The sequence below is a fragment of the Patiria miniata genome, unplaced genomic scaffold (genome assembly GCF_015706575.1).
Source record: "Patiria miniata isolate m_02_andy unplaced genomic scaffold, ASM1570657v1 HiC_scaffold_8, whole genome shotgun sequence".
Classification (NCBI taxonomy): domain Eukaryota; kingdom Metazoa; phylum Echinodermata; class Asteroidea; order Valvatida; family Asterinidae; genus Patiria; species Patiria miniata.
This window is the reverse complement of record NW_024037075.1, coordinates 1,314,699-1,342,315: the sequence shown is the minus strand read 5'-3', so window position 1 is coordinate 1,342,315 and position 27,617 is coordinate 1,314,699. Positions and strand designations below refer to the sequence as shown.

General features: G+C 41.2%; 3 protein-coding genes across 3 annotated transcripts in view; 2 read left to right on the top strand and 1 right to left on the bottom strand.

Annotated features, from left to right (window-relative positions):
* Positions 1-3,634, top strand: part of LOC119719573 (vascular endothelial growth factor receptor 1-like) — a 44,554-nt gene extending 40,920 nt beyond the window's left edge. Inside the window, exon 23 of the mRNA XM_038189050.1 lies at positions 425-3,634. Coding sequence (XP_038044978.1) covers positions 425-1,396 — 972 coding nt within the window. The 3' untranslated portion in view covers positions 1,397-3,634. The remainder of the gene's footprint in view (positions 1-424) is intronic.
* Positions 3,621-6,607, bottom strand: LOC119719575 (ADP-ribosylation factor-like protein 6-interacting protein 6). The gene is made up of 4 exons (XM_038189053.1): positions 6,159-6,607; positions 5,770-5,871; positions 4,907-5,039; positions 3,621-4,713 (listed from the first exon to the last, which is right to left on the bottom strand). The coding sequence occupies exons 1-4, from the start codon at positions 6,511-6,513 to the stop codon at positions 4,617-4,619; spliced, it is 687 nt and encodes a 228-aa protein (XP_038044981.1). The 5' UTR covers positions 6,514-6,607; the 3' UTR covers positions 3,621-4,616.
* LOC119719574 (pre-mRNA-processing factor 40 homolog B-like) lies at positions 6,576-27,617 on the top strand. Its single transcript, XM_038189052.1, has 24 exons — positions 6,576-6,651; positions 7,487-7,594; positions 8,281-8,617; positions 9,278-9,309; positions 9,764-9,826; positions 9,941-10,051; positions 10,409-10,529; positions 10,677-10,710; positions 11,820-12,248; positions 12,761-12,860; positions 13,988-14,052; positions 14,238-14,310; positions 14,643-14,734; positions 15,646-15,905; positions 16,680-16,813; positions 17,853-17,967; positions 18,370-18,461; positions 18,611-18,727; positions 19,598-19,735; positions 20,480-20,575; positions 21,289-21,381; positions 22,148-22,312; positions 22,763-22,885; positions 26,426-27,617. Exons 1-24 carry the CDS (start codon positions 6,649-6,651, stop codon positions 26,516-26,518), a joined length of 2,994 nt encoding a protein of 997 aa, XP_038044980.1. The 5' UTR covers positions 6,576-6,648; the 3' UTR covers positions 26,519-27,617.

Sequence of the window (27,617 nt, the reverse complement as noted above, 5' to 3'; positions counted from 1 at the left end):
ACGAATGCTCAGTCATCCGTGGCCACAGACACGCAATCAAGGTATCATTGGAAAGAGGACACATTGGTATTTCACATGATATTTAAATTGCAGTGAAATCTTGATCAGTCAAACTCTGATAACTCAAAATAACTGTTAAGTCAAACCAAGAATATGTTGCCTTCAGTAGTATAACAATGATATACAACCCTGCCTAACTCAACACTCTGCTAAAGTCAAATTTTGAACCTGTTCCCTCGAGGTTTCACTTAACAAGATTTCACTGTATTTTAAAATGTTTATTAGATTGTTTGCTAATTTACCTTTACATCTGGGTTTTCTTTTTTTTGATACACCCTGTAGTAAAAAAAATAATCGCTTACTGGTGCACTTCTTTGTCTTAGTGATTTATATACTGGGTTAATACGATTATTTTTCAATACAGGAGTATATTGATCTGAATATACCCTACCAGGAGGGCCAGTATTGCGAGTTGGACTTTGGAAAACTCTCCATCAATAAAAAACAGGACACCGTCGCAGAAGAAACCGAAACTATGCAACCATCGTCGGACGACAAGACGACTGATGATGCTGCCGTGGATCACTTCCACGACCCCGCGTATCACAAGGGACCCAAGAACGACACGCCGGGTCCCGCGGATGAGAACGTGCCAACAAACTCTTACCAACCCCCGCCGCTACCGGAGAACCGGGAAGGGGGAAGCCGCCCTTCAAGTTCTGAAATCGTCGGGGAGACTTGCCCCCTGCATAAATACGCCGCGATCCCGGAAACCCCGGAGACTCAGGAAAATTTGGAGGGCTCCCCCAAACCCAAAGTGCCATTGCTGGATAGCTTGCCAGAGGATCCATACCGGAGAGGAACTGACGAACAGCTCCATACTTACACCTCCCTGAGAGGGGCACGCCCCGGCACGTTAAGCACAGACTATCCTCCCGCCAATGGCGTCGTTGCTGGGTCAAATGAAAGCAAAGTTGATAATCTGCCCTCGCCAGACGACAGCAATAAACTTCACATGTACGCTTCGATAAAGGGTTCGCGGCCCGATACTCTATCCCCGACAGACCCTGAAAAGGGCCTGGATAGGAACCACTTGTACTCCTCCATCAAGGGGTCGCGGCCCAACACAACCCCCGATGTGACCCCAGAGGTCAAAGGCAAAGATTTTGACCTTCCAGAAGAGGAGCTTTCGCTCTTGGGCGGACCAAAACTTCCCGAAAGGGATTTTCAGTCGATGTCGCTGGGTCGGTCACTCGACGGAAGGTTTCGGGCACAGAAGCCGCTGTTGCCAAAGCGGGATTTTTCGACGACGTCCTGGTCACCGGAGACAGAAACGTTGCTGTCAGGTCCAAAGTCACAGGACGCAGATGCGCAACTGCAGCCAGTTTATGTCTGAGCCCGGACTCCAATGAGGATGCCAGACTAAAGATTTAAATTGCGCAAAAAGATGGAAATAAGACAAAAAAGTTTGTTTGACAAAGGTCTTAGGCCAAAGACTGCTGAAGTTTTGTGTTTCGACTGATACTTTTAGTATCAACTTATGAAAAAAGTACTTGATGGTTTGAATATTTTTGTTTATTTTTGTATTTAGAGATATCAGAATTATATTTTATTTATTTGTAAAGTTTTTAAGTTGATAATTTTGGAGACGACATTTTACTCTGTACTGTCTGAAATGTGATGAATGAGCTACAGTCGTTGCATTGGATACAAGTCTATGCAACGATGTAAATGCTGAAATTTTACAGACCTAAGCAGAACAAAATTGCTTAGATTAAAAAGTAAAAAAAAAAAAAGTGACAACCAGCCAATCCGGTGTTCGATTGTGTTATTATTTGGTTGGTAACCAAACATATATGCTAAGCATTTTTTTAACTAAATAATCTTACTATGAAAATGTTCCCATTTGCCCAGAGGGATTCTTTTGTGTTCCTATTGGCTCCATGCAGGAATAAAATATAGAGGGCGCTTTTGTTACCACTTTCGTAGCTCTGTGGATTGGACACACCGCATGCGCGTACTGGCTTGCGCGCGTATAGCACAAAGTACGCAGGACTTATTTTATTCGGACTGTGCGCAATGCCAAAGCGTCTTCGCGTGAGCGTCAGGCGTCATCGGCAATGCGTTCGAATGTCTCTTCCAGTGGTCTCCCCCAACTCTCCTTTTCTTGCCGTTGAGGGGGTACTTGTGCCTATTCTATATGAAATATTTCAATATGTGACAATGTACAGCTATTTTAACTTAATATTGGTGCTTTAATTTTTAACCTTATAGAGGTTGTAAAACACATGGAGTTGTGGGAGGAATGGGGCAGGGCGTAACATATAGATGCAGCATCAGTAGTTGCTTGTAGTACATGTACTTGTATCTCATGGTTTCTGAAAATAAATTCAACTCCAAAGAAACCATGAAATAGAAATGAATACAGAGGGAACTGTAGATATAAATAGCATAAGCAGAAACTTGAATATTTCATTGAATATTCTTTATATAACATTTTTTTACTCAGCATTTCAAAATTTGAATTTTTGAACATTTTTCTTGATGCATGCATGTTTCATCAGAGAGGTCATTTGTCAATTGATAGGTAATTGATTTTTAAATGTTTAAATATTCATATATTTTTAATCTTGCCATAAGGAATTTTTGTCATTTTTAAAGACAATGGTTTTATTTTAGACCTGGTGCTATTGTCTCATTTGAATCAGTGTTTCAAAAATCTTTTCAAACTTTCTGTGACCTAAGACCCATGACACATGCAGTTTGATTGGCCTTCAGACTTAGGGGTGAAATGGTTTGAGCTAGGGTCAGATAGTTTGACGTGTTGGTTTCATATGGTCTGATCTGGGGTCAGATGTTTGATCTGGGCTCAGACGATTTGACCTAAGCTCAGATTGTCCAACTTGGGGTCAGATTGTCTGACCTGGGGTAAGATGGTTTTGACCTGGGGTCAGATATTCAACCTGGGGTTAGATGGTTTGATCTGGGGTCAGATGGTCTGGCCTGGGGTCAGCTATTCGACCTGGGGTTAGATGGTTTGATCTGGGGTCAGATATTTGACCTGGGGTTAGATGGTTTGATCTGGGGTCAGACTGTTTGACCTGGGATCAGATAGTTTCAGCTGGGATCAGTTGCATTGAACCTGGGCTTGGCTAGTTTGACATGGGGTCAGATGGTTTGACCCGGGGGTCAGATAGTCAAAAGCCATATGGTATGACCTACATATTGTTTTTTGGCCTGGAGTAAAATTAATTGACCTTGGGTCAAATTGTATTTTCATAGAATTCCAAAACATCAGTTGGATATTCATGCAATGACATGTGTACCCTGAGCTTAGCCTCTGCTCAAGTCTGGAAATATGGTTTCTCTCTTATTCTGAGTTTCTCCCCATTTTAAGTAGGGGAAAACTTGAACACATATAAACCTCACAATAAAGTCAACCAACTCGAACAGAAATGAATGGACATATCTGTCTGTAAAGTAGGCCTGTAAATATTTTATTTCAGAAAAATATTCAACAGCTTTTACGATACATTCCTTTTATTCTGTGAATAGGTGAACATTTATTATCCAAGAATTTGTTTTTTGACGTACAATTAAAACAGCTGGACTATCAAAACGACTGTCAAAAATTTCACAAGGATTTGTGTTTTTATTGCGTATTAATACTTGTGTTTAAATGTCCCTCGTCTTTGCTTCAAAAATATTAAAATACCAAATACATTGTAAACCCATATTCACATGCACTCTTTTTCATGTTTATATTTTTAATTAACACATTCACAAATGCCCATATATATGTGCGCACTTTATACATTTTACATATATTAAAACTAGTAATTCATTCCTGAATGCATATTTCATAATCATGCAGATCTTTTTCATCAGAGTATTAATACTAGCTATTAACACAACTATAATTAAGGCCAAAAAAAACAATTTTCGTTTTTAAATTTCACAACAAAACCAAAATATACAGGTCAACAACACAAGCTAACAATACCTGTCAAAATAAATAAACTAAAAACTTAAAATATTTCTGAAACCTATATTCACAAATTAAAACCAAAAAAAATCCCTGAAAAGTTTAAGCAAAATCTAATTTTGACCATTGGTCAACTAAAACTTTACTTTGCCAATTATTACAAGATGCTTCACATATACCAACTTGGTGTTGGTTTGTTGTGGAAAAAAATTTGACTCAAACCAGAGACCTTGACAAGGTCAGACTACAGACACACACCCATACACTGACCACACCCATTCTCTGACAAAACCCTTGAACTAACCACACCCATAATGAAGATACCAATACTCTGAACACACCCGTACTCTGACCACACCTATACACTGACCAAACCCTTAAACTAACCTCGGCCATACCACACCCATACTCTGACCACACCCATATGCTGACCACACCCAAACACTGACCACACCCTTAAACTAACACACCCACACTGACCATGCACTGAAGTAAAATAATGCCAGGGACAAAGCTGTAAAGACCAAGCCACGCCCAACATTTGTACACATGAAGGGATGAGAAGTCCAGAACAGATACACTGTCTAGTCCACGCCCGACCACACCCAAGCCACGCCCTAATGGCGCCAAGCTATGTGCAGAGCCACCAGGCTGACAGGGCAAACACTGCAATCCCATTAATGATGGCCATGACGTAGCTGGAGTGGAAAGTGTGCCCAGATCGCTTGCTGAAAGAAATGAAATGAGAATAACTGAAAACAAATTTGAGGTAAACGAGTTTTAGAGTGTTCAAAACTTCTTTTGAAAGTTTGCGTGTCTTCTTCATATGCTTCAACTCTCAGGACAACTTCAACTATAATGAGGTGAATTGTGACAAACAAATTGACTTCGAGGAGGTTGCATGTCGTCTTTAAGACTTACCGGAGTTTTTTGGGCGAGAGGGGAGACGGAGGGAACTGTCCGGGCTGGAGGGAATCCTGGTACGTGATCCCCCAGGAGAAAAGTAAACACGACAAGCCGAGCAGGAAAGAAACCAGCAGGGACCACAGAAAACCTGCCAGAAAATAAAAGAAATCAAATATGAGACAAGTGACATTTTAAATTTTTGAAGCATTTCAAATTTGTCAAGCATTGATATCTGCTGTCAGGTCAAAATTGTTAAAATGGTGAAAACATTTTGTGAACATCATGCATGATTATGATAGTCATCTCTGTGGCAAGATTACCATATGCAAAGTTCACTAATTTTCCTCTGTATTGACTAACAAGCCCCCAGATAGCAATTTCATGTCATCAACGTCAATTTGAGGAGTGAGAAAATACAAGCATTTTCTTAGAAAACACTTAGAATTTTTCAGTCCAATCCCATATCCCATAGGGTTTGTACACAGGGTGTTGAGTGAACTTCATATATGGAAATCTTTCCATTTCTGTTTTCACACTGGACTTTTTTGGTAAAACTATTAGACTGTTTGTCAACTTTACAGAGAATGTTGTTACTTTTACCAAATAAAGTCCTGCTCGAACAGCTGGTTAACTTCCTAAAATAGCAATGTTTCAACTGTCAATTGTAAGTTTTAGAGTCCTCAGCGGTAAGTTTTACAGGGCCAACTGAGTCACGGCAGAATTATTTTGTAGTTTTACGCAGCGAATGGCTGTCCACTGGCTGAAGTTAATCCAAGTGCAGAGTAACCACACTGCTGCTGGAATCTTAACAATTACTCTCGGAAACTCAAGCTACTTTTTACAATGCGAACGTGGCTTCAGTGTCATGATTTTCTCACCCAAGGAAAGGCCAAGGAAAGGTACAGAATCGTTTTCCTGGTTCTTTGCAACTTCTTCTCTGTCCCACAATTCAAGATACCACCTCAAGAACAAATTGTAACCTACAAAACAAAGGAAAAATAGAATTTTACAATAAGTTGCAATTACAATTAATCAAATAAACAAATAAGCTCCACATCTGGCTTTTCTTTTATTTCAATTAATATCAATTCCTACGTGTTTGTCATGATTGACAATCATTGAGGTATATTTCGGAAGGGAAAATGGTAGCAAAATATTTATATTACAAAAGAAAAATATTTTCATTACACTTTAATTTAAAAAAAAAAACACGCTACTTTGACTTGTCCACTATGTTCACTGTTAATGTTATTTGTCAAATTTATACCTTCGGTTTTAATCCATTGCACAACTAGAATTAAACAGATCAGACATGCACATGAGACGAGAAACCGATGCGGCGAACCGTCGTCTTCCGCAAGCCCACCCGGCCAGGAGAACCTCAAGCGGTCACGGTGAGTGAAGTCCGTGGGTATCAGCTCGGTGTAGCCTGGCCGCTCCGACGCGGTCGGTGGGCCGCCCGCCTCGGGACTCGTACCACCTTCCAAGTTATGAGGGTGTTTTCCGCTTTCTGGAATCCGATCTGATTTAAGTGAGTCCCCGGTTTTTGTAGCTTCATCAGTTTCTTCATCAAAGTCCAGTGTTTGGACGACTGGGTCTTTATTGCGTCTTTTTCGTGGCATTTTTTTTTCAATTTTGGACGTTCACTTCCTTCCACAGTTCAACCGGACGCTTCCTCAATGTTTTGTTTTCCGATCAAGTAAAACTTGAGGTCACCGTAAAAATGTTAGGACGCCACCAAGCGACTCATCCACAAAATGGTAAGCATGTGTGAAATGAACGTAGTTACTTTTCTCAATTTTCAGCCTTTTTGGTGCTTTAAATGTTAAAATTTATACCAGCATATGATAGAGGAGATTACTTAGATCTCATTTAGTAGATGTATTGATTCATGAAGCTTATTTTTCGGGTTGAAATAATCAATAGAATATCGGTGATTTTGGTTGTGGGGGCCGCCATCTTGTTTGTATTGTGATTTCGTCTGAATGATTGTGCACGTGAAAATGTTCACTGTAAAATTAAACTCTATCGAATGACAGCGACTGAGTTTAACATCGAAAATGGTTTTGTATGAACCTTTCTGTATGTACATTAATCAAGGTTCTAAAAAAATAGGCAGTGGCTATTGTTACGGCAGCCGTAACGCATTTCCCATTTTCTATCGTTACGGTAGACTGCAACCTGGCAACTTTTATAAAAAAACATGACAAGAAAATAAAAAATTAGAAGGAAAAAAGTGAATTTGAACTTTATGAAATTCGGACTTTATTTCCCTTTTAAAAAAAATCCTCCAAAGCCTCAGGTTAGAAAAGGAAAAAAATTTGAGTGCAAAACTGAGATTCGAACCCTACAACCTCGCGGTGCAAAATCCTACTCTCTATCGGCTGAGCTGGCGCACTGCTCGATAAAACGTGTGGAAACAAATAATTATATACCTGCGTGCGTATCAAAAAAATATCGTAGAGGGCGCTAAACAACGAGTGCCGTAACGATAGCCACTTCGAAAAAAATATACCAACTAAAGACCTACTCACCGAGCCTTATTGCCAACCACTTTTCCACAGAATGTTAATTATTTCTCCAAATTTTACACAGGATACCAGCACTAATTCCAGTGGAGGGGGCGGGGACTCCCACCCACCCCAACAGCAGCCACCGCAAATGTTTGGCAATCGACCCCCCATGATGATGCCACCATTTGTAGTAAGTAACCAGGCTTAAAGTTATTACTTAATATTAGATAATTGAAATTTAAAAGAAACTGTTTCTTTGCTTGGACAAATTTTCTTAAAATAGTCATAGAAATATAAACATTTGAAAATTAATAGATTGCTTTGCAGGTCTTCACGTACCGGTATTATTAAAGAGATAGGCCTACAGTTACATAAACAGCAATTTATCCACTTAGAACACAACATTTTAATGTAAATTTCACGAGTCAAATTCCAGTTAATAAAAGAATCTTTCACGCTTTCGTTTTCTTCAACAATTCAACCAAATCAAAATGTCGGTTTTATTGAACATATGTTACAGTTTCTCAGTGCAATTTACTGCGAAGTCAACGGTTGTTTATTCTTTTGAGTACACAATTATTTTAATTAGATCGAATAAAACAATACTTTAGAATGCTCCACTTTTTAGGCTATTTGTATCGGCTTGTTGTATGCAGATTTTTAAGATTGTCAGTTTGATTCCTATTCCTAACCACAAAAGAAAACAACACGGCAGAATTTACTGAAGTTATTGAACCACCAACATAGAACTGGATAGCTCAGTTGGTAGAGCACTGGAACAGCAATCCTGAGGTCGCAGGTTCAAACCCTGCTCTGATCACTTAATTTTTTTAACTTCAAAAAATCTTCTTTATTTTTTTACTTTTCCCAAAACAGCCTCCGAACCCAAACATGCCACCGCCGCCCTTCAACATGCCCCTACCGGGCCAGTCCAACAACAACAGCAACCCGCCGGGAATGATGAACCGTATGCCCATGCCCAATTTCGGCGGGCCCAACATGCCCCCCATGGGCGGTATGCCACCGGGGGGTATGCCCCCTGGGTTCCCCGGAATGCCCCCCAGGATGCCCCCTATGAACATGCCACCGGGCATGTTCCCCCCTAACATGGGGGGCTTCAATAGGATGGGGGTGCCGGGGGGTATGGGTGGACCCGGAGCCCCCGCACCCAACGCAGCAAAGGAGGATTCTGCTGATGCACCCCTGGATGCAGGTATGTTAAGAATTTTTTTTTTTTAAGATGTTGATTTGCTTTTACAAGAACTTTTTAACAAACAAAAAAATACATATTTGCCAATTCAAGGAACAGCAATCCAATTATTCTGAAGCACATTATTAAAAATGTGACCTGTCCAAATTTCAGCTCAGTAGACACATTTTTGAGAAATATTCATTTTTTTTTAAGCAAAGCAAGGTTTTTGTTGAAAGCCATCTCTCCCGTCTTAAATAAAACAATTAATAGATTGTATTGCTAATATAGTGTTTCCATGGTATCAATAATCTCCAGCGCTTTACAATTATACCCTGTTTGTCAGGCCTCACAGGTCCCCATTCATACTCCTGGGTGGAGAGAAGCAATTGTAGTTAGGTGTCTTGCCCAAGGGCACAAACACCATGTTCCTGGTAGGATTCAAACCCATGCACCATCGTCCATGAGTCAAACACAAGTCAAACACCATTCTACAGTGTAGGGAATCTCCGGCTGCGGACCCACAAAACTCTGAGCAAACCTGGTATTAATTTCCATTCACGCACTTGAGGTATAATTTTTATAAAATAGGTCTCAAAATGTGCCAGACATCAAGGTTTGGCACAAAAAAGCACAACACTTTTTTTTTCTAATAAAAATGATTTTCGTCTTTTCATCTTGCAGAGAATAATCAACAAAGTGATGCGGCTGCCAAGGTTTGTATCATATCATTTTTTTTTTTTTTTTTTTTTCCTTTACAATAAAAGTCCCCATTTCAGTGGTCAAGTCTCAATTAAAACCCCCTAGTACTTCCTCAGGACTACCCTGCTAAATCCAACAGAGTCCAACCGGACTTTCCTGCTCAATCCACTGTGCCTCATGTTCAGATGTCTGCTGAATCCAACGGAGTCCAACTTGACGTTACAATGCGGTTCAGTTGCCTGCTGAATCCAACATTTTGCATGAGGAATGTACACAAGGGGTTAACTGCTCAATCCAACAGGCTCCATCGGGTACATGACATAGTTGGATCCTGTTTATTTAGCAGGCTTAGAGTTAAAGTTGGTTGTTATCAGGCATCAATAAAGTACTCTCCATTTTATGGTGGATGGAACAGTGTTTAAAAGCTAAACATTTTGTTTTATAATTTTTTGTTATCTAAATTTTTAGGCTACTGGTTCCAGCACGCCTACAGATTCATCAACGGCTGGAGGGGAGTCTAAACCAACCAAGGTAATATTCTATCATAAAAAAAAATTATTTCTGATTCAAATTGACCATTCCAGAGGCGAAAAAAAAAGAAGAACAAATGTAAACCTCATGTTTTATATAATTTTTTGATAACAGAAACATAATTGGGCAGAACACAAGGCTCCGGATGGACGAACGTACTACTACAACAACATCACCAAACAGTCGCTGTGGGAGAAACCGGACGAGTTGAAAACCCAAGCTGAGGTAAATTAAGTGCCCAACAGAAGAAGAAGTTTCCAACAGTCGAATACAAATTATTGCAAATCAGAGAATATCCAGGAGGGTTAAGCCCGGTTCATACTCGGCGCGAAAGCGAACGCGAATTTGTGACGTAATGGCAAGTATTTGCGCTGCGAATTCGTAAAAGTTGGAACATATTTCAACTCGGGCGAATTTCGCAGCGAATGTTTTATGACGTCGAATTCGCTTCGCATTGGCATTCGCGTGGAGTATGAACCGGGCTTTACACTCTCGTTATGTATGGGACATAGCCTGCGCGAACTCTTGGATTTGCCCAAAAATGATCTAGACAATGTTTCAAGGTTTTTTTTCTTTTTGCAGCTTCTTTTGTCTCAGAGCACTTGGAAGGAGTACAAGTCGGACACGGGAAAGATTTACTACTACAACTCCAAGACCAAGGAGTCAAGATGGACTGTGCCCAAGGAGTTGGAGGAACTCAAAGGTTTGTGACCAAATTTGATAATTTGTGTTCATCTCAATGCAGCAACAGTGATTTTTTTAATGAAAACTGATATAAATGCCTCCCGCCGAATTTTTTCCTTGTTGTTTCTGTCACTTTTTAATCAGTGTTTATATTTTTTCATTACAGCTATGATTGCTACAAAACAGTTGGACAAGGAATCGTAAGTTAATGGCTGAAATATTCTTGTAAATGAGCAGTACAATTTATGGGTTTGATTTGACAAATCCCCAGATCATGTCATGTTTGATGTTGTGCCTATTGGTTGCTGACGGAACCAATATTTTGATAATTGCGACATTAACAATTTAAGATCAATTAGATTTTATTGTATTTTTGCTTAAAGGGAATATACAACATTTGCAAGCATCAAAAAACAAAACTACCAAATTATTTGTTAGTGAATGACAGTCTTAAGCATCCTGTAAATTCATGGCACCTGGTGTGCTGCCGTTTTCAAGAAATGTAGTATTTGTGTATCAATTTCCAACGCTGGTCGGCCAATTAGCGTTGGAAAAAAACTGGCTTTTTTTCAAACTCTGCCTACAGTTTACCATATTTAGTGAGTCCACATTTTGTTTGCAATCGATTAAACAACCGGTACAAGCCAGCTGGACTGGTTCCCTGACCTTACAATCCCCTGACGTCCATAAATTGCTCCGTTTCATCGTAAGTTGGGTCAAGGAACCAGACTACAGGAACATGATTGTTTTTCTTGTTTTTTTTTCCAGCATCTTTAAACACAAAAGTTCAAACAAGTCAGTGTAACAGTATTTGCTTTAAAATACTGACCCCCAAATCCATCAAGATCTGAAAAATTCAAAGAGGCAAATGTTGTATACTCCCTTTAAAAAGTCGGTATAAGGCAAAAAAAAAAAAATATTCGGTCTCTGGTCAGACCAAAGTTCCGGAATTGACGCGGGGACGCGGCTTTTTTTTTTTTTTTTTGCCTTTTTTTTTTTTCTTCAAGCTTGGATTGTACAGACAAGGTGGGGTACTATTTTGCTATTTGGTGTCCTCATGTACATTGGTGTCCTCCATAATTTGCCTTGGTGCTCTCGATCATTTGCCTTGGTGCAATTTCCCATTCCTTGGTGCTCTTTGGTAAAAAAAAAATGAGGAGGTGCGGCAATAGAGGGCGCTGTTGGAGCTACCGCGGAAGATTTTGGAACAAAAAAAGATTGAGCGCTGACCAGAGACCGACTTATTTTTTTTTTTGGCCTAACATAACTATTTCTTTTAACAATTGTGACATAATAATTTCTTTCATAGGGAGCCCGAAAACAGTTCAGGAGCATCGGAAGATGAGCAGAAATCGGACGCAACTGCCGAAAAGACCCAAGACACCACGGCCGCTTCGGAAACCGCCACCACCAACACAGTGACAAGCCTTCCCAACATGGGCGGGATTCCCAACATGGGTGGCATGCCGCCCAACATGGCCGGCATGCCCTCGAACATGGGCGGCCTGCCTCCAGGTATGGGGGGCATGCCCCCCGCCATGCCCATGGGGGGTATGCCCCCCATGATGCCCGGGTTACCGGGCATGCCGGGCGTTCCAGGCCCCATGTCGGGGCCGATGATGGGGTTCATGGCGCAGCAGGGGGCCGGGGCACCGGCCGCAGCGACGGGTACCGGGAGCACGGTGGAGACCGCTGAGAACACGCCCAACACGAACGTCACAGAGGACGACGGCGAAAGGTAAGTCCTTACTGAGTTTTACTGTAAGCCCAATTTTTATGAAAACTGCTTATCAGTAAACATGCTAATCAGAAATGCAGCTGACTACAAATCAAAAATGCAGCGGAGTACCATCCAAACTAATGTACAGTAATGGCATTTCAGCTGGTAACCTATTTGTGCTAAGCATATTTTTTTCTCAGCTGAGCAAGTTTCTGTGTTTTATTCGTGAAATTAGCCCCAATCGTGTGGCTCCGTGTACTGTAAGCAAAGCATGTCTGCATTACAGAAAGTTTTGTGCTAACGGTAAGCATATTTCACAGACTAGCAAGGAATTTAAGCTTGTCCACATGCGACATCACATAACTCGAGATTCTGTGCTTTCAAGGTTAGCGCGGAATTTTATGTGATCGCACGATAAGCACAGGTGATGAACATCAACGCAAAATTTGCAGTCAATAGCGGAGCCAATATTTAGTAGTTTCTAAGCAAATTTCTTGTAGACTTACAACAGCTTTTTTTTTTAATTCCAGCTCCAGTGATTCTCGCTCCAACACGCCTGACATTAAAGAAGTGGTGTATGCCACCAAGGAGGAGGCCAAGGAGGCGTTCAAGGCACTGCTCAAAGATAAGGTAAAACCAAGATGTCGCCTTTTCTTTTCGATGAGGGGAGTTCAAAATTTGTATTGGAGAACATGGATGTAAAAGGGTTCATCACAAGTCCGTTCATGAGAAAAACAAGTTCCATTCACAAGTTCAGCGACAAGAAACAGGGGATGATCAGTAATGAAGGAATGCATTCGTCAAAGTTGAAAGGCTCGTGACTTGACTTGGATGATTTGTGATGGACTTGGGAAGGCTTGTGAGGGCTTGTGAGTATGTCGGGTGACTTGTGAGGACATTGGGTACCTTGTGAGGACTTGTGAGGAATTTTTGAGGACTCTGGATAACTTGTGAGGACTTGTGTGGATGTGTGAGGACTTTGGGTGACTTGTGAGGAGTTTGGGTGACTTGTGTGGACTCTGGGTAACTTGTGAGGACTTGTGAGGACTTTGGGTAACTTGTGAGGACTTTCGGTGACTTGTGAGGACTTTGGGTAACTTGTGAGGACTTGTGAGGACTCTGGGTAACTTGTGAGCACTTGTGTGGACGTGTGAGGACTTCGGGTGACTTGTGAGGACTTTGGGTAACTTGTGAGGACTTGTGAGGACTTTGGGTAACTTGTGAGGACTTTCGGTGACTTGTGAGGACTTTGGGTAACTTGTGAGGACTTGTGAGGACTCTGGGTAACTTGTGAGGACTTGTGTAGACGTGTGAGGACTTTCGGTGACTTGTGAGGAGATACACATTATTGTTAATGTTTTCAAACCATTGTGAGTGACCGTGTCAGGCGGTCGACACTTGCCGTCATATAGAATGACTCCTAGAGTCTAGTCAATGGAACGTTGATACATACAGTTTACAAGTCTGAAACCGCAATCTGTTTTGGTCGACTAGAGTTGCTCCTATTTTCCTTGGCATGACTCTTTGCCGCTAGTCTGAAATGGAAGTGAGGCCTCGGCCATGCCCAGGAATTGCCCTTCGGCTGAGAAACGCTTGTATAAAAATGTACTTTTTGTGATGTCTTTAGACAACAATTCTTCAAATTTTAACTTTAACACAAATGCTATTACAAATTGTATGCAAGAGCGCCCTCTATCAATAATGCCAAAGATCCTTCTGTTGAATAACATATTGTTGGATTTGTTTGACCTTTGTAGGGTGTTTCCTGCAATGCTAACTGGGATACCGCCATGAAGATGATTGTCAACGACCCAAGATACAAGTAAGTTTGTTTTTGTTTGTGTTGTTTGTTTTTGTTTGTCAAAAACATGTTGTCAAAAGACATTCAGTTACAACACATTAAACTTAAATGAGCCACACTCAATTGTACTTTTACAGCTTTGTTAATTGACTATTAGGTCATCATTCTTCACTAGCTTCAATGTCCCTTCTAATTTTTTTCTTCAGAGCTCTCACAAAACTGAGTGAAAAGAAGCAGGTTTTCAACCATTACAAAGTCCAGCGGAGCAAGGAAGAGAAGGTAAGTTTACCGAGACTGGCATCTGCCCTTGCAGAAACAATGGACCATTCCGGATTTGGCCATAAGCCCCACCCACCATGGTCACCTGACCCAAAAGTTGTGATCTAATTGGTCAGTGCGCAATGTTTGATAAACAGCCTGGAAGGGTCCATTCCAAACTGGGTAGAGTCAATTCCAAAATATTTCATTTAGTTTGTGATACATTTTTCCTAGCTCAAGGAATAATGGCAAGCTTTTTACATTGATAGCTGTAATGTCATTAATTTATGTTTTTTTGTGTCAAAATGTCTTGTAAACTTGCCAACTTTTTCAATGTTCTTGGTTTTTTTTAGGAGGAGCAGAGGCTGAAAGCCAAGAAAGCCAAAGAGGATCTGCAGCAGTTCCTGGAGACTAACCCCAAGATGAACTCCAACGTCCGCTACAGGTGGGTCACTCACTGTACCCATGAGATAATCCCTTTTTAAGACCATATTTGTTCCATTTTACCCTAATCCTGCCAGAAGCAACACAGCGCAACAGTTGTAAAGGTTGCAGAGCATTTAACTTACTTTGTCACGGCTTAATAACTCCGCGCAGGCAACGTACCACAAAGTGCACTCTGTTTTGCTTAAGTTTTGAATTGCTCCAACATTTGTCAGTCAAAATTGGTTAAAGGTGGTGAGAGCCCCTTTAACCACAGTTGAACTACTGACCCTGAAAATCCTAGCCAAACCGTAGCCCTCTGACAAGAACCATATGTTTGTGTATTAATAAAATCCTTATAGCGAGTCTAAGCGGCCTTGCTGCAGGACAAGGATAATTGTTATTATTATTATTATTATTATTAATCATTTCTGGTAATGAAACCAAGGATTCCTCAAAAGCGCCCTAGGCACTGTAGCTCGCAAGCCTGAAGAAACCTGTAGAGAGAAGACAATGAGAAGAAGTTACAGTTTTAGAGGTGGGAGGAAAAGCCCAGAAGAATATTCCGAGGAAAACCCACGGAATCAGGTAGGGACTGAAAACCCAATCCACATATTGGCCCGGGCGGGATTCGAACCCGGGTCACAGCGTTGGAAGGCGAGGAAAGTACCGCTACGCCAACCTGACTCCCCAATCAGTCATCATGTCAACAAGACTAGTCAGGAAGCTGAATTGACGGCTGTTTTTTTTTCTGGTTTTGGGGGTTTCTTTTTGTTGGGAGATGGGTTTGGTGCCTTTAGGTGTACTACAAACTCGCAGTAGGAACCAGGAACTCGGTGGTGGAAAATGTCATACTTGCACCGAAGGTTCAATTGAGTTGCAGTGATTTATAATTGATATTATATTTTCTTTTCTGTGATGCTCGCGACACAGGAAAGCAGACCTGCTCTACGATGATGAGGAGCTCTGGAGGGCGGTCCCCGACCGGGACCGGCGCGACCTCTACGAAGACGTCGTCTTCTTCCTGGCCAAGAAGGAGAAAGAGGAATCCAAGTCGCTGAGGAAGCGGAACATCGAGGCCATGAACGCCATCTTAGACAGCATGCCCAACGTGACGTTCCGGACGACCTGGACGGAGTGCCAGCAGCACCTGATGGAGAACCCGACGTTTGCCGAGGACGAGGAGTTGATGAGTAAGGGGGAAGGGTTTGGATTAGACAGGGGTAGGGTTTGGATTGGGCAAAGAAGGGATGGGTGACCGTTGGCTGATGGCTAGTTAGATCATAGAGCTAGCTCGGGTGAGGACTGATAGTCAAAATAGTTGTTTGTGTCGTAACATACACAAAAACACACATCTTTACATTACATACCCAGTGTGAACATTACTGCAAGTGAGATGTAAATTTCAGACTTTGATTAATGGAGGGCATGTGTGGTCTAGCGGTTGGGCACAGGATTCATGATCGTGAGATTGTGGGTTCGAGCCCCGCCGTGGCCGTGCGTGTTGTGCCCTTGAGTAAGGCACTTTACCTCAATTACTCCTCTTAACCCAGGTGTTATATGGGTACCGGCACTATTCAATGCTGGGAAGGTAACAGACTTGCCGTGGAGGAGGTGTGGCGATCCCCCCACAGCAGCATTTCATGGACTGGAGTCTGGCCCAATCGCTTTGAAAGGCAGATGGGCACTCTGTCCCTGTGAACACAGGTTCGTTCCGCACTCCCCCCCCCCCCTCCCAATGGAGAGGGGGGCGGAGAAATAGGGAAATCACATTGGGCAAATATTGAAATGAATTCAAAGGAGTGTTCAAAATAAATAAGAAGAAGAAGAAACATTTATATAGCGCCAAAGTCTGCATAAGAGATGCTCGGGGCGCTTCACCAAAATACACAAATCTGAATCATTTGAAGACGTCTTCTAGCAATCTCCTCAAGTTTAATGCGATTGAATTTGTCTTGTGATGACAGTCATGGACAAGGAGGATGCTCTGATCTGCTTTGAGGAGCACATCCGCCAGTTGGAGAAAGAAGAAGACGAGGAAAAAGATCGGGAGAAGATTGTTCTCAAGAGGGGATACCGCAAATGCCGGGAGGGATTCTTGGTAAGTGGGTGTGGGGAGTTTTGAGACGGGGAGTTGGGTCTAGATTTGTGGGAGGAGGAGGAGGAACAAGACAGGGAGAAGATGCTAGTCAAGTGGGAATCTTAGTGATTGGGTTTGGGGGTTGGGGTGGGGTCTAGATGAGGTAGGAGGAGGATGCAATAAAACAAATGCTTGTTGAGAGACAATCCTTATCGCACATCCTGAGAAGGAATTTGCGGTGAGTGTAGGATTTGCAGGAAGGAGGGAGGGGCTTGATAGGTGGGGGAGTACGCAGTGAGATGGAGAGACAATCAAGAAAGGATCCTGCAAATATGGGAAGGGACTCCTGATAATGTACAGATTTTATGGGGGCAGAATAGATGAGAGGAGAATGGAGTAAGACAGAAGAGTCTTGTCAAGGGATTCTGCAAATGTTGGACGGAAGTCTTAATGAGCTTGTGTAGGTTCTTGTCAAGGGATTCTGCAGATGTTGGAAGGAAGTCTTAATGAGCTTGTGTAGGTTCTTGTCAAGGGATTCTGCAGATGTTGGAAGGAAGTCTTAATGAGCTTGTGTAGGTTCTTGTCAAGGGATTCTGCAGATGTTGGAAGGAAGTCTTAATGAGCTTGTGTAGGTTCTTGTCAAGGGATTCTGCAGATGTTGGAAGGAAGTCTTAATGAGCTTGTGTAGGTTCTTGTCAAGGGATTCTGCAGATGTTGGAAGGCAGTCTTAATGAGCTTGTGTAGGTGCGTGAAGAAATAGCTGATGAACATTGATGAGAGGAGGATTGCATTAGAGAAACAGTACTGGTTTTTGGATACTGGATTTGGCAAATGTAAGGAAATAATCCTGGTAAGTTTGGGAAAAGGTGTTGGGGTTAGCTGAGATGTAAGGGGGATGGGAGACGGGAGATACTTGTTTAGAAAGAATCAAGGAAGCTGGCAATGTTCAGAAACATTCTCGATTTCAAGAGGTGGGTTAAGAAAGAAGGTGTCTTTCAAGGGAGTAGTTCGGAGTGTGATATCTTGCATCACTGGTTTGATCGGCAATTTCTCTTCTCAGGTTCTCCTGGATGAGCTTCACGAGCGAGGCCAGCTGCACTCCATGTCCCTCTGGATGGATCTCTTCCCTGTCATCAGCTCAGATCCTCGCTTCAACAACATGCTTGGAAACCCTGGTAAGTCTGGCAAAAAAAATAAAGCTAAAAGAATTTTGCAATTTGGTTCTAACCCCCCCCCCAAAAAAATGGACTAGGTTTTCCCTTTGTTGTATTAACATGTCCTGAAGCTTAAAAGCTGACTTGGGAATCTTGCTTGTTTTTGTGAGCAGTTGTGGTAAAGTGTCTTGCTTGAGGACATATACATTTGGGAATGGATTAAACTTTCCCTTTTTTGGTATTAACATTTCCTGAAGCTTAAAAGCTGACATGGGAATCTTGATACATGATTTTGTGAGCAGTTGAGGTAAAGTGCCTTGCCCAAGGACGCAGTTACATATGTATGCAGGCTGCATAGGAAACTACCTCTTGATGAATGGTTTGTGATTGAATTGTTTTTTTTGCTAATGCTTTTCTTCACAGGTTCCACGCCACTGGATCTCTTCAAATTTTACGTCGAAGACCTGAAATCACGCTTCCACGACGAAAAGAAAATTATCAAAGACATCCTCAAGGTTTGTTAAAAGTTTGCACCCTTGGTTTTCCTGATATTTTTTTTTAATTAATGTGTCATTTTTATTAGTTTATTCACATAATGAATATGTTTACTCCTGTCGACTTCATTAGCTCATGGTCATGATTGTTGGTTGATTATTTTTTTCAGGACAAGACTATGTCGATCGAGATCAACACATCGTTTGAGGATTTCGCGACCACCATCAGCACAGACAAGAGAGCGTCAACGCTAGATGCTGGAAACATCAAGCTCACATTCAACAGTGTAAGACAAGAATTTTTGTTGTAGGAGTGGGAGACTTGATACAGGTCTTTAGAAGGGATCATTTTTGTTGGGGGGGGGGTTTAATTAGCAGTGTTGGGTTTCTTGGGTACTTTTTCTCAAGGATAAGTTAAAAAATAAAAGTTAGTCATGTACGAGTCCCAGCATGTAATGCAATTTTAAGATTGCAGTCAGTACATAATTTGAGTACAAGTATTACAATGAAAACATTCTTAAATGTTAGTACTTTTTTAAGAACTAGAACGCTAAGGCTTATAAATCTGAGACGTTTGAAATAGTAAAGTACCGTACTTAAGTTTGAGTACTTGCCTATTGCGATAGACACAGCTTGAGAAATATCCAATTACTTGATGCACAAATGGATGTGGAATGTGCAAAGTCTGAGACAAACAAAATTTAACGTACATAATTTCATACGGTTGTCTAAGGAGCATGGCTAACTCGCAAACGGCGAAAGGTCAGTTAGAACCTTAAGTCTTATTTGAGACATTTCAAATCGCAAAAGTCCTTAAGTTTGAGTCCTAGTTAGATTATCAAAGCCTTTTGGTTGGAGTCATGATAATTAGCACAAGTTCAGGAAAAAGTGCTTGAGTATGAGTACAACTTGAGTCATTTCGAGAAGTCCATTGTGAGCAAAACTACGCAAACTCCAGTTGGAGTAAAAGTAGAAATTCCAGAATTCTGACGTTAAAATCATTGTTTTGACGATGCAGATTTGAGTACATGTACAGAAAATGGATACGAGTATTTACGACAAGTACGAGTACAACATTGCACAAAAACAAAGTACTGTTATTTCACTGATTTTGAGGTTATTTTTCAAGCTCATATCTTCTGCTCCCCCTCTTTTAGCTGATAGAGAAGGCGGAGGCCAGGGAGAAAGAACGCCAGAAGGAGGAGGCGCGCAAACAGCGCAGGAAAGAGGGCGCCTTCAAGTCCATGCTCAAGCAGTCGGCCCCGCCCCTTGACATCAACTCCAACTGGGACGATGTGAGTGTTTCTATTACATGTCTAATAATTTAAAGGTATAGTCCATCATTTGTAGTAATTTGTGCATTTTGTTCGTTTGAAGCAACAAAAGTGCTCAAGATCTAAAGAAGGGTGCTGAACAAAAACCTGATGAAGTTTCAGCTCAGTTTTAGCTGTATATTTTGAGACAAACAACATTCGAGGATCTTGATTTCAAATCAAAAGTTGCTGAATCATGTTTTGAATTGGGCCTGAATTCAGCGTCCGAGACACGTTCTCACTGAGCCGATTGCAGCTATGCAATGTCGCCCACTGATCCGACGAATTATAGCAACCGCGCGGGCGTGTGCATCATGCCAATGCTTGCGCGCGCTTCACCGAATAACAAAACGAGCTACTAATTTGAATTTCCTACGGTGCTGCACCGTTGGAAAGGCCTTCTTTTGTTGATTTCTTCAAAATGACAGCTTGCCAGAAAGAATCATTTCACAGGGAGTTTAGTCCCCTTACTATCTTTCAACCAAGTATAATATTCAACAATAATTACGCCAGTTACTTTTTGGATAGCTGCAAATGATGGACTCTGGCTTTAATAGCAAATGTTCTACTTGTACGTAACGCTTGGGAACAGAAGCACGCTCCTCAAAAATGGCTGCCATGCAAACAGTCTAAACCAAACACTCGGCTATAGGCCAAATCTGGTTTGTGAATTGCTCAAACTTTCCTAGCCTTAAAATCCATACTTTTCTTTGCTTTCCCCCATAGGTCCGGGATCGCTTCGTCAACGAGTCGGCATTTGACGGCATCACAGTGGAGTCAGAGAGAATCAGACTCTTCAAAGAGTTCATACAAACACTTGAGGTACAGACAAATTTCCGCTTACATTTTCAAAATGTGCAAGTGCAAATGTGATGAATCAGCTTAGCAAAACAATACCGCGTACACAAAAGTTTTGATTTAAAATCAGGGTACCAACCAAACTGCTATGTCGTGTATGTTACCTGTGGCTGGTTCCGGTCATAGCTAGGGACATTAAAAAATATGTAAGAGGACGCTGTTCATTTGATGACACATATTCTTACTGGGAATTGTGTTGAAAATTCTGCTCTTTTTTGCGGCTGATTATTATTGTTCTATTTAAATTTAAATATCAGAATTTTTAAAATCATGATTGCTGTCTGCCATTTATTGATTGAAACAAGGCACGTATAAAGACAAAAATTTGGAGTCAATGTGAGGTTTAAGCATTTCAGTCATAATCTTCACTCCGGAGTCCCCACTTAATTTCAAATGTTTCTTATGACTTTGTCTACAAAACCACACCAAAAACAAATGTAGAAAATGTATTCAAAAAAAACTATATTAGCACCCTATCATAGCTTTGCTTTGCCCTTCAATTTTCTTGGAATTTAATTTTCAAATCAGGAATGGGCCCAATATCACGGATCTGCTAAGCGAAAAAAAATTGCTTGGCAAAATTTTTCTGCCAAGCACGAATCAGTTGAGAACCGGTCAATGGCACATATACATTGCACGATAATTTTGCTAACTTGATTTCTTCTTTGTTTTTTCAGGAGGCGTGTGCTCATCATCATTCCAAGACTAGTTCCCGGAAACATTCCAAGCAGAAGAAGAAACACCGAAGCCGACGCTCAAGATCACGCTCGGTACGTCCGCCCCCCCCCCCCCCCCTTCACCCCACCCCTTCACCCCACCCCACCCCTACAACCCCCCTCCCACCAAAAATATAAAAATTCACCATATAAGCATCCTTTACTCAAGCAGACCATTCCGTTCCAACCCACCCAGCTGCGGCTAAATCTATTGTCAGCGTGTCCCTGCGTATTTACAATGGGCCTAGACCTAGCTCTGGACAGCTGATTCGGATGTAGCCTTTAGTTTTACCGCCTTTATATGGTCACATGGCTAAAACTTATAATCTCATTGGTCAACACGTCCTGTTTGATTGACACATTTTGACAGGATGGGAGGTTCCATTTGGAGAAAGGGGAAGTCTTACCCATCTGTAGATGAGCATATATGCATGTACACATGCATACAGCTTGACCATATCAAGGAGTTGATTTTTTCTGCTATGTACATCAGATTCGAACCAGCCAACCGATCCCGTTACCTCGGTGGTCGAGTGGTAAGACATCTGCACTAGAAAGCAGGAGGTCGTGGGTTCGAGTCCCACCCGAGTGATTTTTTCCAACTTTCACTCAGGAGGTAACACTGAGTATACAGTGTTTAAACGTCGGTGAAGGGCAAAACCTATAATTTGATTTATATCACCCCGACGCAAAATTCCATCTTATAAGAGTTGATTTTTTGAACACCTTGACTAATTATTGCTAGATTTCACAGAAAATGTGGTTATGAATAGTAAATGAATTATTCAAAAGGTTAAAGGTCAGTGTCGTTTATGTTCAGGTGTCGGACTCGGAAGACGATCGCAGCCGACGGCGCTCCAAGAAGAAGAAGCGATCACGCTCCGCGTCCCCCTCTGAGTCTTCGGAAGACTCGGACATCAGCAGCAAACGCTCCGTCTCCAAGAAACACAAGAAGAAAGTCAAGAAGAGCAAGCGCAAACGCTCGGTGAGTGGACAAGCGGGGGCGCTCTTTCATTTTTGTAGAGAAAACATTGAAAAAAAGCTGACTAGCAATGGTTATTCTGCATTACGTTCTGCCTAATTAAGGCATTTTTTTCTGTTAACATAGTTTAAGAATTAACTTGTCCTCTTTTCTGCATACAAGCTTGCAAGTATGCCATTTTTTTGCATTCTGTATATTTTTTTATAGCAATTTCTGCGTATCATGCTCCCAAATGGACACTTTTTCATCAATTTTGAATTGAAGAATGAATTCTAAATCAATCTGTCAGTAAATCAGTTAGTCAGTCGGTCAGTCGGTCGGACATTCAGTCATTCAAATCTAAATCAATCCATTTCAAATCAATCAAGTCAATCCAATCCAATATGTTGATCAGTATCCTTCAATCAGTGAAATCATGTCAATCATCCTTCAATCATTTTGTTAATTCCATAGCCTTCGACCGGATCCGAATCAGACATCAAAGAGGTCCCCCACCAAGCTGCCCAGCCTGCCGTCCCCCAGCCTCGCAAGCAGGCCCCGCCCACGATACCAGTAGAGACGCCCAAAAAGGAAAAGGTTAGTGTCCCCAAATCATCTCCTTGACTAAATCTTTGATTTCTAGCATTCTGTTTTATGGCACTTAACTTAAATAGCCCACTGTCAAGCTGCCGTTTTCCTTAAGAAAACCTTACTTTCATCCACATCTTCTTATGAACTCTAACAGCCTAGGCAATTTTTGCTAGGATCCATCCTCCATCCTTCAAAATCCTGCAGGTAAATTAGATAGAGTCTCGATCCCCCCCAAATCATCTGTTATTTATTGAATTTGTTCAGTGGAGGGGTGACCACTTCCTCAATCTGTCAAAATCCTCCAACAGTCACTGTAATACATTGAGGCAGTGTGGACGATATCCAGAAGCAGTGTTGATGGCGTCCAGTATAGTGTAGGCCTCAATTATGCGTGGCTATTCATATATGATGCAGGGTACAGCTTACGGGTAGAGTGTATCATTTGTCATTTGTGCAATTTTTTTCGAAGCAACAAGAGTGCTCAAAATCTAAAGAAGGGTGCCTAACAACTAACCTGATGAAGTTTTAGCTCTGTGACTGCTGTATATTCCAAGAAAACAATATTCTAGGATCTCAATTTCAGTTCAAAAGTTACCAAGTCATGTTTTGAATTCCACCCGAAATCAGTGTCGGGGACATGTTCTCATTCAGCCGATTGCAGCTACGCGATGTCACGCACTGAACCGACAAATTAAAGCAAGCGTGTGTGCGTCATGTCAATGCTTAACTGCGCGCACCCACTCTTGAATTACGATACTCCAGAGGACATTGCTTTGTGTAGCCCTTTGTCCCTTTAATATAACACTCTTCCATAGACTAAGCACATGAACCTACTACAGAGGACCGTTTAGAACAAAAGACCCAACTCCCGAGGACTGAAAGGATCCTTTCTTCTCCCTTTGCGTGTCTGTCCTCGGGGGGTTATGTAGAACACTTACACCGATTCACGGCCTAAAACGAATTAAAACCGAAGTACTGTACTTACACACCTTTGGAGATGACCTTATTTTACTGTTTTTATTTGAAAATGACAGCATGCCAGTAATTTCACAGGGAGTTTAGTGCCATTACTATCTTTAACCCTTTCATGCCCACATTGTTTATTGACTTGGCTCTCCCCAGGACCAAATTGTTTGCTCAGTCATGCGGAAATCACTAGAGTGTGAAAAAATGAGTACGAGTCGAAAAAACTCACTTTTTTCAACCCAGATTTTCACTGCCAAGGAGTGATTAAAATCATAGGTGTTGTGTGTAAAGTTTGTTCCTTAAACCCTACTCTTTTATGTGATGTAAAAATGAAGTCCATACGTGTAAATATAAGAAAGTTATGCCTTTTTGTTCATCTGGTCCCAATTATCAAACTGCAAGCCATTTCACCACAAGACCCAATGGCACTCCATACCTCAAATTGTGCGTGGATACTTCTGAAGCACTTTTCTCATTTTTTTTGTAATGGTAACACTATGAATAAACCACACCATTAGAAAGATCCGAAAACACTCTTTCAGCTGGTATATAGTTGATGTATGGGCGGCCAAACATATCAACATGCTGCCTTTCTGAAAGGTAGTGAATATGTCTGTGCTAATGGTGTTTTGTGTGTGGTTTCCTGGTCGACTAAAGTCGCCCATGGGAACCAGCAGGGGGGTACTTCTTGTCGACAAAAGTCGCCCATGGGAAGGAAAGGGTTAAACGAAGTAAGCTTTTCAGCAATAATTTCACCAGTTAATTTTTGGATAGCTGCAAATGATATAAGGATGTGGCTTTGCGTTTAATTTTGTAAACGTTTGGCAAATAATAAATGACCGTTTAAACCTTTAAACATTTAGCCATTCACAAAGGCTGACACTGCTTAGTGTGTCTGCAGACCGGTGTGATTGACATGATAAATCAACAATGGCAGTCATTGAAAATGTAAAAACTTAAAGGTAGAGTCCATCATTTGCAGCCATCCGAAAAGTAACTGGCGTAATTATTGTTGAAAAACTAACTTGGTTGAAAGATAGTAAGGAGACTAAACTCCCTGTGAAATTATTCTTTCTGGGAAGCTGTCATTTTGAAGTAATCAACGAAAGAAGGCATTTCCAACGGTGATTCTTAAGAAGCACCGTAGGAAAATTTAAATTAGTAGTTCGTTTTGTTATTCAGCGCAGCGCGCACAAGTATTCGAACGAAGCACACGCGCGCGCGGTTGTTATAATTCGTCGGATCAGTGCGCGACGTCACGTATAGTTGCAATTCAAAACAATTCAAAAACATGATTCAGCAACTTTTGATTTGAAATTGAGATCTTAGAATGCTGTTTTCTCAGAATGTACAGCTGAAGCTTAGCTGAAACTTCATCAGGTTAGTTGCTCAGTATCCTTCATTAGATTTTGAACTCTTTTGTTGCTTCAAACGAACAAAATGCACAAATTACAAATGATGGACTCTACCTTTAACTACATGTGCCCTGAATGTAATCAAGTATTGAAGTGCTTCGAAGGTTTTGTAAATTATATAGGTTTGAAAACATCATTAAAATAGGTTTGAAAACATCATTAATTATTTGAGCTATGTAGGTTAAACTCAAACAAAACTGCATGAACGGTGAACGTAAATCCCTTTTTCTAAATTCCGTTTTCGTTAAAACGTTTGTGGGACATTTGTATACGGTTTTAAAAATGGGTTTGTTTAAACGTGTAAAAGCAACATCCCTAAAATGATGTACTCTACCTTCAAGACTTGGACACAATGCCTCCTTCAAAATTAAGCAATTGTTGGCATATGCCTGGTTGATTTTAGAGGATTGAGAAGGTTCAGATTTAATGGTCTCTCATACTTCATTAACTTTCACAGTTCTGAATCCAGTGATTTTTTTCACTCACCCTAGGGGGTTAGAGTCAATTACATTGCTTCCTTGATAGTGTCCCTTAGGCATTTATGAAGCTTGAGGAAATTGTAATCTTCGTCCACTCATTCTCATTAAGCATATAGACTCGGTGTCATGGGAGTCCATTAAAGATAAATAACCGCATCAGTGTACTCTCAGGAAGGTCATTAAACTAATTATGGCAACAAAATTGCCTGAAATATCTGCAGTTTTTCCTTTATTTGAAACAAACAATGAAACTAAATATCGTGATGGGCAATTCCACGGTTACTCACGTTGCATTTTTGTAACGTGAGTAACCGATTTTGTGCGTCTTGTTTATCATACAAAACACATTTTTCTGGATGTCATCTTTGGTGCTTAGGTAGGTCTAGGTCTACTCTATCTACCATGGGGATAACAGTTATTAAACATTTTCAGTAAGGGAATTACAGCCCAAGGAAACTCAAAAGTACATCAAAAATGCAACGTGAGTAACCGTGGAATTGCCCTGATCCTTTTTAACTTTTGGGAGAGCTATTTTCTAATCATTACTTGAAAAAAACACAGTTTTATTCATTCTGCACTTGCAGTAATCAGCATCGACTTTATGAATGAATATTCAAAAGTTTGTATTTGCATATGATTGGTGAGTTGCTATGAATATTCATGCATCCTGACCTTTGACCATTCAGACTGGATGGGACACATCGGAGAGTGACCTGAGCGAAGGGGAGCTGGAGCAGCAGCGGCGAGCACTCCTGGAGCAACTGGCCGAGAACCACTGAGAAATCCCCTCGCCGGGTCAAAGGGCAAAGGTCGTGCATATTCAATGAGGTGAGGGTCATCGTCAAAATATATGAGCACTTCATTCAGTTCTTGTTTTACTGTTGGAAAGTGTAATTTCATGCCCATTGGGATGACCTGTCTGAAGATCAGCACTGACAGAGGTCATGCTCAGATGTCAGAGGTCATGCTCGGGTGTCAAAGGTCATGCCCAGATGTCAAAGATTATGCTCAGATGTCAAAGGTCATGCTCAGATATCAAAGGTCGTGCTCAGTTCCCAAAGGTCATGCTCAGTTGTCAAAGGTCATGCCCAGATGGCAAAGGTCATGCTCAGATGTCAAAGGTCATGCTCAGATGGCAAAGGTCATGCTCAGATGTCAAATGTCAGAAATGGTAACCCTGAGCAGAATAATTGACAATCTTTACACAACAGACATATGGCCACTATGTGACCTCTGACCTTTCTGAAGTTTACATATTCATTTTTATTTAGAATGCCAAAAGGTTGGATGGCCACAGTAAGGAGATCAGTGTGCGTGAATTGTTGATTTTCTTCCATGTGAACATTTTTGATCACCTATTTCTGGCAAATTTATGGCAAACAAGGGGAAATGCTTACTTTCCAAAAAGACATTTCTTTAGTTTTATTAATTTCATTTAGACATGAGTTACCTTATTTTTTTTTTTACAATTTTAAGAATTTCTGAAACTCATGCTTGCATCTTAAATGCATCACTTCATAGTGAACAACATTTTCTGTATATATAAGTTGGTCTTTTTGGAGACGGAAAGTAAAATTGGCAGCAATATTCATCATGTCAACCTTGGCTGAATTGGAAACGAATTTTTTTTGGGGGGGGGGGGTTGTCATTTGTTAGTCTTTGATTAATTATAATTGTGAATAAAAAACAACAACTTTTACCGAATCATAATTCTCGTGCTGCCTGCTGCCTCGTTCCTTAAGAGAGTCTTCACACTCCAACATGCATGTGACGTCAGCTGAGGCACTATTTGTACATGAAGATTTTTTTAACTTAAAGATTTCAGAAATCCTATTTCAGGAAATAAACCTCGGCGTAAGAACCATAATCTGACAGTCA